We start from the raw sequence: 17186 nt of genomic DNA on the forward strand, positions 1-17186 counted from the left end.
TTTTTCAAAAAAATTATAAAATGCCCTAACTATATAATATTGTTACGCAACCGCGATTAACACCACAGTTGCGGATGGCCGATTGCGAGGCTTTACACTCCCGAGGCGAAAACTCAATGGCGGATTCCAAATCAACACAAAGTTAAACGCGCGGAATGGCGGACACAGCAAGCTCCGCAGCCTTATCTATTAAAATCCAACAGGAAACTGCGTTCAGATATATATAGAAAATAATATAAGGATTTATTATTGAAAAGTAATAACAGTGAAAAAAGCACGCGCCGGTAATCTATCTATAATTCCAGTAATCTCTGTGTGTATGTGTGTGTGTCTGTGTGTGTGTGTGTGTGTGTGTGTGTGTGTGTGTGTGTGTGTGTGTGTGTGTGTGTGTGTGTGTGTGTCTGTGACCGCTGTTTCTCGACAACCACGGGTCCGATATACTTGAAACTTGCCAGGTATATTGCTGGGGACCCGAGGATGTGCCTTTTCAAGGTTTGAAATTAATCGGACAAGTGGTTCCCAAGGTATGGTCACCGTACTCGCAAGCCGTTCGCTTTGGCTTTGCGAATGGACCAAACCATTTCATGTAAATAGAGGGGGGGGTTCTACCGTACTCGCAAGCCGTTCGCTTTGGCTTTGCGAATGGACCAAACCATTTCATGTAAATAGAGGGGGGGGGGGTTCTGTGGTCGTTACTGCCACGTGGTTTCAAAGTTTTTTTTTGTTGTTGTTGTTTGCACGCATGTTTTTTTGCACCCACGTACGGGCACGCCCTAGTACTAATAACTCTAATAAGCCTAAATTGGGATCCCACGCACAACAGATACCAAACACGATACGAGGGAGATGAATACGAAAATAACACGTCTTTTAGTTTTATGCAAAGTGTATTCGCGGGTACGGCCTTATCTCGTCCTTGTCGTCTTGGTGGCCGCCGTCCAACACCCGGCTCCTTTCGTCCCGCGGCACGCCTCGCTCCAAGTTCCACGGCCCCGAGCACCACCAGGCCTCGTCGGTTCAACGGCACACCCACACCACGAGCTCCCTTGCTCCAAAGGTCCCACGCAGGGCTGCACAAAGCAAACGACTCCACTTGACTCGACTCTCTGCGGGAGTGCTGGCGCGGGAGTGCTGGCAGCCAACTGCCAAGTGCCAGCTGCCAACTCCTCAGTGCCAACTCTCAGTGCCAACTCCCCAGTGCCAACTCTCAGTGCCAACTCTCCGTGCCAACTCTCCGTGCCAACTCTCCGTGCCAACTCTTGACTGCCGACTGCTGACTGCCGACTGCTGAGTGCCAACTGCCAACGAACTGCCCTAAAATGGCGTCCGACCGTCGCTAATATCTCTGGCCGATGACGTCACATTGGCGCACTCCTCAGCCAATAAAAAGCCTCCCAACTCGCCGGCTCGCCCAGGTCACGCCCTCTGCAGCATCACTCCACTCTCCCGTCCCCGACCCCCGCGGTCCTTGTGTTATAACACGTGCCAGGCGAGGTTTGTAGGCCTTGGAGGTGTAAACGGTGGCGGCCAATTGTGGCGGTGGTTTTGGCCTGGTTTCCTGTCCGTTTGTTCCGAAGTCATTGTCAGGGAAAGGAATTATTTAATGTTGCGCTAAGGACCTAACTAATGTTTATGTGGTTTGGAGTGCCATAATGGACAAAGGTTTGACTACTAGGTGAAACTCACAGGGGCGTTACCTTTAATCCCTCACTATTTAACACCCGAATCTCCAGGTAGATCCACAATCATACATATTACCCCGACAAACGCCTAAACATCAAGAACTTATTACATGTAGAGTCCCTGTCACGACAGTCGAATACCTACCTATCAGATCTACCTCGCTCTAGATGTTGCTCTACCAAAATTCATAACAATATTCCTCGCTGAAATGCGTTGAGGTAAAAATATGGTAAAAAAATATTATGAAATAATTTTTTTTTAGGTAGGCCATGTTCTTCCCAGGCTCAATGGCCATGTCTATGCCAAATATCAAGCACGTGAGCCTCTCCGTTTAGGAGTCTATCGGTAACATTACACACACACACACACACACACACACACACACACACACACACACACACACACACACACACACACACACACACACACACACACACACACACACACACACACACAAACTGTGTTTTATATATATAGAAGATGCCCATCTTTTGGTGGTTTAGTTAAGTGTTATAAGTAATCTACAAATTGTATATGGAAACATGCTGGCATTTCGTTTTGTATGATGGATGGAGGCTCCCAACACTGAATCCCCACCCCCTGGTGAGTACGTAATATGTAGACTGCCTCTTGGTCAAATGGTATCTTAACGACGGGCGCGAGGATTTGAGCTCGTGTAAGAGAATGCAATCAACTCTCCATTACACATTCTAGGTACGGTACAATGCAGTGAATTTTGGCTTTGTGGTGCTTGTAGATCGTAGTAGATCTTGACACCACTGCAAAATTGGAGGAGTGCGGGGAGTGCAGCCAGTGAGGTTGAATGATGTTATCGCGTTGCGAACGGCTGGGCGGTTCCGACGATTTCATCATATTTCCGTCTCCAGAGCCTTCGCATACCCTTGTCTTTGCGTCCTCCGATCGTGTCTGCCTCAATTCTTCGATTATACCTGATGAGGAAGGATGGCGTGAGGGCGGGTAGAGTGACTGTCTAGTGATCCCCGAGCTGATGCCCATCCCTCCCTTCCCTTCACGCTCCTTGCCTTGCTCAGACCCTCCCTTGCTTTCCTTCCGATACGCACTCCTTACCGTGCTGATAACTCTCCCCTTACACTCCTTATGATGCTGATACCTCTCCCCTTACACTCCTTACCGTGCTGATAACTCTCCCCTTACACTCCTTACCGTGCTGATAACTCCCCTTACACTCCTTACGATGCTGATACCTCTCCCCTTACACTCCTTACCGTGCTGATACCTCTCCCCTCACACTCCTTACCGTGCTGATACATCTCCCCTTACACTCCTTACCGTGCTGATACCTCTCCCCTTACACTCCTTACGATGCTGATACCTCTCCCCTTACACTCCTTACCGTGCTGATACCTCTCCCCTTACACTCCTTACGATGCTGATACCTCTCCCCTTACACTCCTTACCGTGCTGATACCTCTCCCCTCACACTCCTTACCGTGCTGATACCTCTCCCCTTAAACTCCTTGCCGTGCTGATACATCTCCCCTTACACTCCTTACCGTGCTGATACCTCTCCACTTACACTCCTTACGGTGCTGATACCTCTCCCCTTACACTCATTACGGTGCTGATACCTCGCCCCTTACACTCCTTTCGGTGCTGATACCTCCCCCTCGCACTCCTTACCGTGCTGATACCTCTCCCCTTACACTCTTTACCGTGCTGATACCTCTCCCCTCACACTCCTTACCATGCTGATACCTCTCCCCTTACACTCATTACGGTACTGATACCTCGCCCCTTACACTCCTTTCGGTGCTGATACCTCCCCCTCGCACTCCTTACCGTGCTGATACCTCTCCCCTTACACTCTTTACCGTGCTGATACCTCTGAGTCTCCCCTCACACTCCTTACCATGCTGATACCTCTCCCCTTACACTCATTACGGTGCTGATACCTCGCCCCTTACACTCCTTTCCGTGCTGATACCTCCCCCTCGCACTCATTACCGTGCTGATACCTCCCCTCACACTCCTTACCGTGCTGATACCTCGCCCCTTACACTCCTTACCGTGCTGATACCTCGCCCCTTACACTCCTTACCGTGCTGATACATCTCCCCTCACACTCATTACCGTGCTGATACCTCCCCTCACACTCCTTACCGTGCTGATACATCTCCCTTTACACTCCTTACAGTGCTGAGGCCCCTCCCCTTGTTTCCTTGTGCTGAGGCCCCTCCCATTGTTTGCTTGTCCTGAGGCCCCTCCCCTTGTTTCCTTGTCCTGAGGCCCCTCCCCTTGTTTCCTTGTCCTGAGGGACCCTCTCCACCCGTGTGTCCTTACTAATACTCTACCATCAGTAGTGCGTAGTTATCATGCTGAGCAAGGATTACACCCTGGCAATAATCATCGTCGACTTGCAGGGTGGGTGGTGCTGTGTGATCGTCATGATTTTTCTATTTATTTATTATTTTATTGTCTTTGTTTGTAAAATGTTATTTATGATCCACATTCACTGCTAATGCACCATGTGCCCATTATTAGCCCTTTAAATGATGATGTTCCACTCGCATCGATTTATTATCGCAAGTTCAAATTTGTTCCAAGCCCGGTCCATGTGGTGTATCCCTATTTTCTAAATGAGCCTTTCAATCTACCTCACCAAGTACATGTCAAATGGAATGGTTTTCATTGAAATGCGTCCATATTGAGATTTTATTAGGTTTATTTGTTTACCAAATGTGCAGAAGGTGAGGAGCGAGACCTTATCCAAAATGTGCTGATCTACGTCTGTCCGTATTCGTTGAGTACATCCACACTGATCGCTCGGTTTGTAATAGTGTTCCTTCGTGTACGCATGAATATTTGGTCTGAATCAAATGTTTTATAAATCACTTTGGTACTCTTTGCCAATTGCTAATGAATTGGTTACTTCTTCTTTTTTTTCCTTTTTTTTTTTTGAGTTGTCCAGGTGCCATGGTTACCTGTCATAAGTGATGAACAATGTCTTTGTTCACGTGCAGTTCCTTTCGCACAGAGAGCTGTCGCCGCATGCGACCATTTGAGTTTGCCATTCTATTCATCCGAAATGTTGTTTAAAAAACTGCTTGCTTTGTAACGTCCAAAGGCTCGAGAACATTCCACTGTCGGTGAGGGTAATGGAGGAGGCCCGGCTCTTAAGTGCACGCCATTTGTCCTTGCCCTATTGCTTCAATAGACATTTGCCATTTATTTGGTTTTATCTCAAACTTGCATATTGGCCTGTATATGTATAGTGTGTAAATGTAAAAGGGAATTTTCCACTACTCCCCTCTCCCTTTCCTGCTTTTTATGCCTCCGCCCACAAAGTCGCCGGAGGCATTATGTTTTCGGGTTGTCCGTACGTCTGTCCTAAACCTAAATATGTCCGATTGAGACGAAACTTTCAGGGTAGGAGTGACACCCATGCAGAATGTTTTTATGATAATTGTGACGTCATATGTCACGTGGTGTGGCAGCCATCTTGGATTAAAATCAAATAATTAAATAATTATTTCTCGGAAACGGCTGAATCTAAAACATTTAAATTGCATGCACATGATCTATGACCCATTTATATTGAAATATTAAATTTATGACATCATAGGTCACATTGTTTGGTAGCCATTTTAGATTGAAGGAAAATATTAAATAATTATATCTCTGAAACCGCTCACCCTATTGATGCGAAATTTTACAAATATCATCTAACAGCACTGTTGCATATAGTTTGAAAATGATGATGTCATAGGTCGCGTGGTTTGGCAGCCATCTTGGATAGAAAAACGAACCTTATCCGATCAACACGAAACTTCACAAACGTAATCCACTACCCATACATATGCAGAGTGATGGCATCAACCCGTTGTGCGACTATGCGGAAGCATATTGGCTACACACTCGCATTGTTTTGGTTTTTTCTGTTTTCCTTCCGAATGCTATATCCCTAACCTTTGCATATGTAAAACAGCCGTGGCCAAAAATATTGGCACCCTTGCACTTTTTTCACATAACTCACAATTTTCTCTAAAAATAAGTTGAAATTGACAAAAGTATTTGGTCTCCATAATTCTCTATTTCACTGTTAATATTTCAGAACATTTGTTTTTGATTCAGAACTTCATATATCCTTTTAAATCAGAAAATAAAAATAAATGGCATTGATAAAATTATTGACACCCGAGACACCTTAATATTTGGTAGCACAGCGTTTGGACAAAATAACTGCAGTCAAGCACTTCCTATACCCATGAATGAGCTTCCTCCACCCCTCTACTGGCAGTTTGGCCCGACTCTTCTTGTGCAAACTGCTTCAGTTCTCCCAGATTTGAAGGGTGCCTTCTTTCCAACTGCTGTTTCCATATCTCCCCTCAGGTGTTCAATGGGATTTATATCTGGACTCATTGATGGCCACTTCAGAACAGTCCAGTGTTTTGTCTTGAACCAATCCTGGGTGCTTTTTGAAGTGTGTTTGGGATCATTGTCCTGCTGCAAGACCCATGACCTTTTTTTTTTCTTTTTTCTTTTTTGTATACAAGATCGAAGCTCGTGAAAGAGCTAACATTAATCACACAAAAAGTCAAACCGACACATAAAACACAAAATAAGGCGAACGGTACACAAGATGGGGAGAGAGGGGGAAGGACACAAACACAACATTTGAGAACAGGGACATCGAGAGAAATGTGGGAGGGGAGGGCTTTGGGGGAGGTGGGAGAGGTATAAAACATATGAACACTGCAAGGACTTCCAGGAAAGAAGTTGGAATTTCAAAAAATAAATGTATCTGGGGTGAATTAGTGGGGGTAGAAAAGATCAAGGTTTTGGATGGGGGACATAAGAGATGGTGGTGAACAGCTGTTTTAAAGACCTGGAGGGAGGAGTGGGATTGAAGGGAATGGGGGAGTTTGTTCCAGAGGCGGGAGAAAAGGGGAATGAAAGAGTGAAGGTGCCCTTGAGCAAAAGAGAGGGTGAAAAGAACAGAGAGAGGGTGAGATAGAGCGGCAGAGCAGGATTTTAGGACCCGTGGGCTGATGCCGTCTGGTCCAGTTGCAGAATCAGAGTCGAGGTTTGACAAAAACTTCACCTTGTCAGGAGAGAAGGACACAGAGTCCAGGAGCAGTTGGGTTCGACCGGGAAAGGTGGGAACAGAGAGAGATGGGTTTGGAACACAAGATTTTGGGGCAAACATAGAGTTGAGGCATTCGGTTTTGTCATGTGCGGTGTCATCTGTGTAGCCATTTGAGGTAAGGGAGGGGATGGAGGGGGAACAAACACCAGAAACGGATTTGATCAGACGCCACCAGGATTTGGAGGAAGGAGACAGGTTTGAGAGTTCAATCTTGAGTGTGGAGAGATAGTGCTTCCTGGCACTCCTGAGGGTAGACACACACTTGTTCCGAGCTTGGTGGAAGGAACTGAGATTGCCTTCAGTTGGATTTGCCTTCCAAGAGGCAAAGGCAAGTTGTTTCAGGGCAACTGCCTCACCACAAGATTCAGTGTACCATTGATGGGAGGAAGGGTAAGACAACTGAAAACGAGATGGGATAAATCTGTGCATGAGAGAGAGCAGTTTGCTTTGGAAGAATTCCCAGGAAGAATTGATGTCAGAGGCAGTCGAGATGGGAGACCAGTCCAGATGATTGATGGCTGCTTGCAGACCGTGCCAGTCAGCCTGAGTGGAATGCCAGACTCGTCGGCGCTGAGGAGGCTCTCTGAGAATGGCCAGAGAGATGTCCACTTTAACAAGCACATGATCAGAAGAACCGATTGGAGCAGAAGAAGAGCAGCAGACATTTGCAGGGAACTTTGTCATAACCAAGTCCAGAAGAGAAGATACTCCTATTGACTGCGATCCGGGTCGGGAAATTGACAGATTGTGTCAGTCCCAATGAGTCGCAGAAGTCCTTTGCTGAGGTGCCATGGCTGGAGGTTTGGAGGGGAGGGGCTTCAATCAGGTTTGAGCGAAGGCCCCGGATGTTTGAGATCCATACCGTTAATGAGGAGAGAGGGGGAGCATCGGGTGCAGGACAGGGGAGGGGAGGGGTAGGGTCAGATGAAGGATGAGAGGGGGAGGTAGGGAGAGCAGTTGATAGTGTGTCAGAGATTACAGAAGAGTTACAAGAGAGGGAAGGATGAGGAGGATGAAAGGTTTGATGGTGATGGGGTGAGGCACAGTGAGAGGTTGTTTGAGGGGGGGGGGGGGGCAGAGGAAAGTAGAAGGTTGGGGGAGGTGGAGGTATGAGATAGAAGGGAGACAAGTGGAGAGGAGGCAGATTTGAGGAGGAGGTGGGAGGGAGGGAGAATTTGGGAGGGATGGTTGGGGGGGAGATTTTCAGGGGAGGGGTTGGGGGAGAGTTTTGAATGGGAAGGGCAAGGGGGGAATTTAGGAGGGGAGGGGCAAGGGGGGAGTTTAGAAAGTGGATGGTTAATGAAAAACGAACATTTATAACAAATTGGGTTCATTGTGATTTTCAAGTTAGAGATCCGTTTGAGAACGATGGAGGAAGGGTGGAATGAATGTGAATTTAGAGCATGTAGTGTTTTAGAATTATAAGAGATTAAAATATTTTTTGGAAATGGAATGAGTTGGAGAGGAAATTGAAAAAAGCCTTTTAAATAGGAAGAAAAACAGCGTGTTGTAATAAACCATTGAATAAAACACTGCAGGGGAAAGTTTAAACATATTTAAACAGAACTGTGAAGAACAATCTTATATTCACAAAAATACCAACGGGAGAGGGAGCCGAGACGGACAACCACGAGTCACGTGAACAGGGGAAAAGGTGGAAGGCAAAGGGATAATGGGGGCGGGGCGAGACCGCGCACGAGGACAGGAGCACACGATGGCACAAAATCACACGAGGAGAAAGGGAAATAAATGTTGTTGTTGTTTTTTTGTTGTTGTTTTTTTTGGGGGGGGGGGGGGGGTGGTTAAAAACGTTAGACAAAGAGTAGATGTTCGGGGAAGTTTGGGGGAATGAAAATGAATGAATGATCGTTTTAAGGCCATTCTTCCCCGCTAGAGCGGGGGTTAGCCTTGTGGGCCCCATGACAATCATGGTTCCCTGTTTGAGGCAATGTTGTTATGGCCGGATGCCCTTCCTGACGCCAATCCTTGGTCACGCTCTTACGATGCGCAGGGATACAGTGTGCCTATTCTGAATCGGGGTACACACCATGATCATTCATCCCAGCAAGCTGGTACTCAATTTGCCGACCTCGGAAGGATGACAGGCTGAGTCAACCCCCCTGACGTTAATTCAGCGATCGATCGGGATTCAAACTCAGGATTCTAGGATCCCAAGCCGGCAACCTAACCGCTAAGCCAACGCCAGGGGGAGAAGGGAAAAATCTAAGAACCAAGCAAAACAGCAAAGGAAGAAACAAACTTCGACTGGGGACCGGGGAAGCCTGAGGCAAGGCCGCACATGCACGAGCAAACAGAAACGATTAATTTATGAAAGATAAACACCGAGAAACTTCCAAGGGACACACTATAGGTTCACACACTGAAAGATAAATACAGTTTCGACAAAATACAATTGTGAACAATTACTTAACTTTGAAAACGTGGAGAACATGTAGAGCTTCGAAAATCCCTGCCGTCGTCTCCAAGATCTCGCGAGATCCCGCGAGACCTTTGGCGGAGACCCAGCTTTCTGACCCTGGGTTGAACATTGCGCTCCAAAAAGCCTTGGTAATCTCCTGATTTCATGATGCTATGCACACATTCAAGGCACCCAGTGCCATACGCAGCACAGCAACCCCAAAAATCACTGAACCTCCTCCGTGTTTGACTGTAGGGAAGGTGTTCTTTTCTTTTGAAGGATTCATTTTGTTTTCTGTAAACATAGAGATGATGTGTTTTACCAAAAAGCTCTAATTTGGTCTCAACTGTCCACAGGACATTCTCCCAGAAGGATTTTGGCTTGTTCATGTGTGTTTTGGCAAACTCCAGTCAGGCTTTCTTATGTCTCTCTCTCAGCAGTGGTGTCCTCCTGGTTCTCCTACCATAGAACCCCCTTTCATTGCGTCGGCGACGGATGGTGCGAGTTGAAATCGTCGTACCTTGTGTCTGAAGGTCAGCTTGAATCTGTTTCGCAGTTGATCGAGGTGCTTTCTCCACCATTCGAACAATCCTTCACTGCAATATTCGATCAAGTTTTCTCTTGTGGCCACGGCCAGGGAGGTTGGATGCAGTGCCATCGGCCTTAAAGTTCCTGATAACATTGTGTACGGTGGACACAGGAACACCAAGGTCTCTGGAGATGGGCTTGTAGCCTTGAGATTGTCCATGCTTGGCTATAATATTGTGTCTGATCTCCTCAGACAATTCTCTGGTTTTCTTTCTTTTCTCCATGCTCATTGCGGTACACACAGTGACACAAAACAGCAGAATGGCTCCTTTTCTCTATTGAAATTGGTTGAATGAGTGATTTTTATAGTGCAGGCACCTGCAACTCACCACAGGTGGGTTCAATTCCAAAGTATAGGAGAATCACCTGCTTGAAATCTAATTATTTCTGACAATTTCTAAAAGGTGCCAATAATATTGTCCGGCCATTTTAGTATTTCTGTTTTGCATAATCGAAGATTTCGTAAAAAAAATTCAGCTTTTTTTGTTTTGTTCCACTGCAAACCAAAGAAATACATTTATGGATACCACAAGATTTTTTTATTTCAACAATTTTCCGGAAGAACAGAACAGATTTGAGCATGTCCCATTTTATTGTCTGGTATGACTCGGCCAATCGAACAGCCAGCCAACCTCAGATCACCTGGTTTGAGGTTTCTAAGCATGCCTGTGAAAATCTCTCGGTTGTCGCTTGGCAAAATGGTGGGAGGACTTTCACTCTATCTATTTTTGGTTTTGAGTGAGAAGAGGTTTATGAAAAGATGAACTATTCTTTCTTGCTTTTTCAATTTTTTTTTAAAGCATCTGACAGATTAATGAAGGTTTTTTTGGGGGGGTGGGGTAGATGTGGGTTCAAACCTTGCTGAAGAAGATGCATTAAGCCATTGGATCCAAAGATTCTAGATCCTGAGCTAGGAAGGTTTTGTGGTTTTTTATTTATTTATTTTTTTAACACTGTACATGCAATCTACAAAGATGACTACTAGGAGAGGTGAAAGCAGTACCATCCTCTCTACAACCTCCACCCACCCTGAAGTTCATTGCATTTTCGCCATTTGCGAGAGATTGTAGCGCGGTGATCGTCCGTGCTCAGAGCACGCAGATACATCTACATGGCCTCGGTTATCTATATAGTATCTAGTTATATATCCTCGCAAAGGTTCATTATACCAGAAGTAACTTCATGGTGACGGGTCGGGAGAGTAAGTCGGGAGTGGAAGAACCTAGTAACTCCAATGTCCTGCACAAGGATTGCACGTCACCTGGCGATGATGTGTTGCATCATGTTGGAGTAAAATTGCACCATTCCACAGCAGTTCCGGTTGTTTCTGATACAACATTGTGGGGGAGTATGGGTGGGATGTAAATACCTTTGCATAATACACCCTCCTCACAGTTTGATCCTGAGGAATAGGGTGTTCCAGCACAAGGCAGGATGTGCATCACCTTCAGCGAGTGCTCTTTGGATACAGGAGGAAGTTTTCTTTCTTTGTGACCGGAGACCGCCATTCAACACTTTGCTTCTCCGACCGTGGATCAAATTAATTCATCCATGTTTTGTCTATCGTCATTTTGTTCCCCAGAGATGGGTTACTGTTGTTTTGCTGACACTGAACATGAGTTGGGCACCTCATCATGCATATGGACTCCTGATCATTAAAGATAACATGGGGAACCCATTTTGCATAAATCTTCCTCTCGCAGTTTTTCTGTCTGTATGTGAAACGCACTTGCAGAGGAAATGTCTGCTTCCTGTACAATTCCGGTACAAGTAATGCTTTGGTTCTGCTGCGGAATGGCATCAACCCTCTGAACATGTTATTCATCAGTCGAAGTAGTCATTAGGCCTCCACTTGCGCCATCTTCAACGTACTCACGGCTAGCACAGAGGACGTTCACACGCCTCGGTATGGAGGTATGGAGGACCTCGGTACATCTGTACGAAAATACCTCGCTCTCAATGTACCTCGGTCCACTGCTCACCTTGGAGCGGTCCAATCACTATGATCCTTCGAGGAAGGTTGGTATTTGTACTCGACACAAATCCATTTCAAACGCTGTGAGCACGTTGGCATGTCAAGGTGAAGCACAAATTTTTGAAATGACCCTCGTCATCTCATAAGAATTACCACCTTGTAATTGGCTGATTGGTTAAAAACCCAGCTCGTTAACTGATGACCTTCAGATGAGGTTAATATGCCCACCTTTACTGACTGATCTGGCCTAATTCTGATGGCAGTGTATACTTTGTGGTTCATGGTTAATGCCTTCAAGGCAGCTTGGAAAGGGCACTATAATCGATATAAATATTTTCAAGTGTTTGTCCATTACTCTTTCGCGCTGAACCGGAGCACCTAGAGGCCCCAAATTTTGGGTGTGTGTACTTCAGAATCTGGGCAAGGTTTTAAGCTACCGCATGTTGGCCTTCATGTCCGTTTTGATGTCATCATTTTTTATTTTGCTTTGTTATCTAATGGGCACAATTGTATAGCATTTTTGTCATACTTATGGAATAAAGAGAAGCAGAAACTTCCTCTTCTTCCTCCTCATTTCTCTTTATACAGGGTGAGGCCTAATGTTACAAAGCTGCTGCTGCCCCACCTTTGGTACAATATTCCTCCACTGCCCTCTATCCCCATCCAACTCTCTCTCTACTGTCCTGCCACCCTCATCTTGCATTCCTCCTCACAATCCTCCCATCTAAGCCGAAATCTACCTCTTTTCCTCCTACCCTGCCCCATCAACCCGTAACAATGGAAAATCATGTTTTTACCTCGTTTATCAGTTGTTTGCTGCTTGTCATGCAGATGAGACCTGGGATGACTCCGGCTATGAGCTGGACCAGGGCTTGCCTGCCGGTTGGAAGAGGATTTCCGACACCACCGGGACGTATTACTGGCACATCCCAACAGGGACGACCCAATGGGATCCGCCATCCATTCCGACGTCTTGTGCTTCGACCATCGCCAGCCCTAGTCCCGGCGATTTTCTCCACTCGCCAACATTGTCGCAGGTCTAAACATCAGATGTGGTTGGCTGACCGTGCCACCTCCACCTTAAGCATTAGAGCTCAGATCAAAGGACTGAGTTGTGAAGTTTTTCAAATGCAAAATACCTTGCTGCTCACTCTACATATTACTGCCTCCTCATTCCTTTTTCAGTTACATTAAAAACAATATCTCTTTTGTCCCAAATAATTCAACCTTTACTGTGTTCCTGCAGTGGAAAGGCAAGCATGTGACTCCTTGGCCAGGGTACGGCAGACAGTCAGACGCTGAAATCCTCAAGGTAAGTGTTCTGATATGTCTATCGGTTCGTGGGAAGACTGAATGAGGTTTTCAGAGACGAGATTAACATTCCATGTTTGATGGGAGCAGGGAGAAGGTTGGAAGGATGTTTTGTATGAATTGTGTGAAGATTACTTTCTCATAACTAGAGAGTTCATAGAACACCTTACCCTGCGCAGTCTTGAGAAAAATGACATGGGAAGGGTTTTTGTATTTGCTTTGTATTTTGCACTTAAGAAACAGTTCTAGGTGCCGCCACGTTTGTCTGAGTGCTGAATCTCACAGTTACTCTGCCCTCAGGGCATGACTACGTGAATGCTAAATTGTATAGTTACTCTACCCAAGGGCATGGGACGCCTTAAATAATTTTTCAACGACAGTGAGTCCCCGGTAGACGAACACCCGGTTTACAAACATCCGATATACGAACATCATACCTTATAATCATGTTTCCGTCTTTTGAACGTACGATCCATTCACATGAATACGGCTTTTTTTAACATACCGCACTCTTAATGCAGAAAATCGGTCCTCGAGAGTTAATTACCCTTTCACACCATAATTCCCACCTCATTCACACGGGCTTCACTCCATCACTATTCCGTTATATCACATGTCATGCTCTCCACGGGTTCCTTACCTGCACAAGAGAAGGCTACCTGCTTCACTTTGCCCTGCCTCCTCTAACTAGCTCGTTATCCCTCATCACTCCTTTCACTACACAAGTTTCATCTGCACTAATTTATTCATTCTTTATTTTGAAAGTACATTTCATAATGTGTTCGACAGTGTTCAAGTATGTAATTCAATTGAAATAAAATAAAGGTTTTAAAGACCAGAGAAAAAAGAAACCTTTTAGAAGTTCACAACCATTGATGCAGCGTCTTTTACGCCACCTTGTTTAGCACCAACAACAACAACAACAACATGCATTTTAAGGCCATTTCTCCTGCAAGAGCGGGGGTTAGCCTTGCGGTCCCCATGACAATCTTCTCCATTTTGCCCTATTTTCTGCATCTCTCCTTGTTAACCCCCTTGCCCGCATTTCTTCTTCCACCATCTTTAGCCAAGTCTTTCTCGGTCTTCCCCGTCCTCTACTTCCTTCTACATTCATTTCCATCACTCTTCTCAACCAGTCACTTTCATCCTTCCTCAACACATGACCAAACCATCTCAACCTGTTCCTCTTCACAGCATCAATCACAGGCTCTATTCCCATCATCTTTCGCAATTCATCATTTGTCTTCCTCTCTCTCTTCCAATTCATCATTTGTCTTCCTCTCTCTCTCTTCCAATTCATCATTTGTCTTCCTCTCTCTCTCTTCCAATTCATCATTTGTCTTCCCCATGACAATCATGGTTCCCTGTTTGAGGCAATGGTTTTTTTTTTATGGCCGGATGCCCTTCCTGACGCCAACCCTTGGTCACGCATCGTAAGAGCGTGACCAAGGGTTGGCGTCAGGAAGGGCCATAAAAACATTGCCTCAAACAGGGAACCATGATTGTCATGGGGCCCGCAAGGTTAACCCCCGCTTCAGCGGGGAAAATGTCCTTAAAACGATCATTCATTCATATTATTCTCTCAACGATACTCCACACATCCACCGAACCATTCGCATTTCCACCCTTTCCAGCCTTCGTTGCTGCTCTGCGTTCATTACCCATGTCTCGCTCCCATAAATCATAACACTTCTCACACATGCAGCATACACCTTTCCCTTCAGCTTCAACGACACTCCCCTCCTCATCAGCACGCCACTCAGTTCCCGAAACTTCTTCCATGCACATCTCACTCGAGCAACCGTTGCCGAGTCTGAGTTGTTCAGCTGAGTTGTTTAGCACCATAAATTAGTTATTCATTCCTCAGGCGTCAGGAAGGGTATCCGGCCGTAAAACATTGCTTCAAAAAAGGGGACCAAAAAACAACAACAACCACGGTCCCCGAAAAAGGCCAACCCCCGCCTTGCGGGGAAAAATGGCCTCTAAAGGTGGTTATTTTTTTTTATTATGCCTGTTGTTGTGTCCTTTATGACGTCCCTAAAAACAGTAAGTTTCCTGTTTTGAATGATTTCCAATTTTGTTTAACTGCCAGACAGGCCGACAGTGTAAAAATATTATCTCGCTCCTCTGTGCGCAATCGAGATGAGAATCAGTACATTTTGCCAATTTAAGAGCCATACACTGCTAAACTGCAGGTTAATTTGCTACAGTGTTCAAAATATACAAGTGACATTCAATTGAAGTTGAGTACAGTATGTTCTTGATTTATTCAATGAGTTCTATAGACAGACAGATGAAAAATCACTCATAGAGCGACACTTGGCAAAACAGTCAGACTCAGTCAGCTGATATGCAAAAGTCAATCGGATGACAATTGAGGATTTTAGAAATTTGAGAAAAGTGGTTGACGATAGGCCTATGTTGATCTCCAAAATAGTTGGTGGTTCAATTCAGTTAACTGATATACAAATCCTATTCAAATTTCAAGTCAATTGGATGAAAATTGAGGATTTTGGAGATTTGGAAAAAGTGGCCTATTTTGACCTTTTGACCTCAAAGATAAATAGGATTCTGTCGGACCACCAACTCTACCATTTGGTGAAGTTTCGTGAAGATTGGTTTAAAATTGTGACCTGTAGGCAGGTATGAGTGAGCGGACAGCAAACACACACAAACACACACACAAACCAGAGTGATCAACATACTTGTCAAAAAAATTTTTTTTTTTTTGCCAAGTAACAAATATACAGACAAAGTGAACCAACCCTGATTTTTGCTTGGCACGTACACGATAACAATGTGCAGAGTAGCCTGCATATGATGTGCAATAAAACAGCACAATGTTACTTTGTGTACGTGTAGGAATTGCATGCTGTCACAGTGAACCCTGACCCCAGCCTCAAGGAGTTTGAGGGAGCGACACTTCGCTATGCATCACTTAGACTGGGGTAAGTACAATTATATTTCTGAGGTCGTGCATGCCACGACCGTCACCATGTTTAATTTTATTTATTTATTTATTTATTATTATTTTACTTCTGCAGAGATCATCAGCCCTTGTGTTTTCACATCTGTCTGGCTGGCTGGCTTTCTATGACCAGGATATCTCAAAAAGTTGTGGACAGATTCGGACAAAATTTGGTGCACCATTTAGGTGTGTGACAAGGACAAAATGATTAGATTTTGGTGAAGATCCTGAATCTATAATTTTTAAAGTGATTTTTCATCATTGATAGGACCAAAAACGATATATAGCATGGTATTTCAAAAAGTTGTGTATGGATTCGGACGAAACTTGGTGAATGAGTTGGGTGGGTGACGATAACAACCCAATTAGATTTTGGAAGTCCGGATCGAGATCCAGCCTATCGGTGGGATACAAAATGAAACTATTCAGCCTGGTGGAGGTATGCGCTCTCCCGAGTGCCATTCTAGTTGCAAAAGCTTTTGCTCAAAATTTTCACCAAACATTTACAAGTAAGCTGGACCGACATTATTCCTCAAGGATGAATGATGTATGAAAAAAAACGTAGAAAAGGCAAATTTCATGAGGAATGAGCATTAAGGTTGTGGAAGGAAATGTGTTTGGAGATGATTGGGATTTCTGATATGCATGGTGGAATCACCTCTTATCTTGTTGGTTGTCTCTGAGGTTAGGAGGAAAAGGTGACAATTCATTTTGTCGTGGTTATTTATTTATTTATTTATTTTTGCCTGTTGGGCTTTGTCCCGGAGGCTTACCTGATATGCTCCCCGTCAACTATGTGGCTTCGTCCTCCACGGAGACCTGACCCATCAAACTCTGTGCAACCCGTTTCGCCGGCTTGGGCTTCACTGGTCCATGGCTCCCATTGGAATGCCGATTTGGCCTGCTTGTCGCACCTTTAACTCGTGACAACCGGTGGAGGGCCATGGCTAAGATGGGTGCAGTCTATGGCTTTCTCCACTCCTATTGTCTTTTGCGCTCGACCCGGGTGCCCTATGGTGGTTTGGTATCATGCTTTCCCAGGATGCCAGGTGATCTCAAAGACGAAATGACGATGTGCTGGAGCACCACAGACTGCATCCTGATGATGGGTGCA

General features: G+C 45.3%; 1 protein-coding gene across 2 annotated transcripts in view; it reads left to right on the forward strand.

Annotated features, from left to right (window-relative positions):
- Positions 1–17186, forward strand: part of APBB1 (amyloid beta precursor protein binding family B member 1) — a 68693-nt gene that overhangs the window by 38525 nt on the left and 12982 nt on the right. The window contains exons 1-4 of one of the 2 annotated variants that reach the window (XM_068132198.2): positions 3926–4086; positions 12625–12830; positions 13040–13105; positions 15967–16052. In XM_068132198.2, the coding sequence (XP_067988299.2) occupies positions 4038–4086; positions 12625–12830; positions 13040–13105; positions 15967–16052 (407 nt within the window). In that variant the 5' untranslated portion in view covers positions 3926–4037. Of the gene's footprint in view, positions 1–3925; positions 4087–12624; positions 12831–13039; positions 13106–15966; positions 16053–17186 lie in introns of those variants that run through there. The other variant, XM_068132197.2, reaches the window with a different exon arrangement.

The sequence above is a fragment of the Myxine glutinosa genome, chromosome 12 (assembly GCF_964187855.1).
Source record: "Myxine glutinosa chromosome 12, kmMyxGlut1.1, whole genome shotgun sequence".
Classification (NCBI taxonomy): domain Eukaryota; kingdom Metazoa; phylum Chordata; class Myxini; order Myxiniformes; family Myxinidae; genus Myxine; species Myxine glutinosa.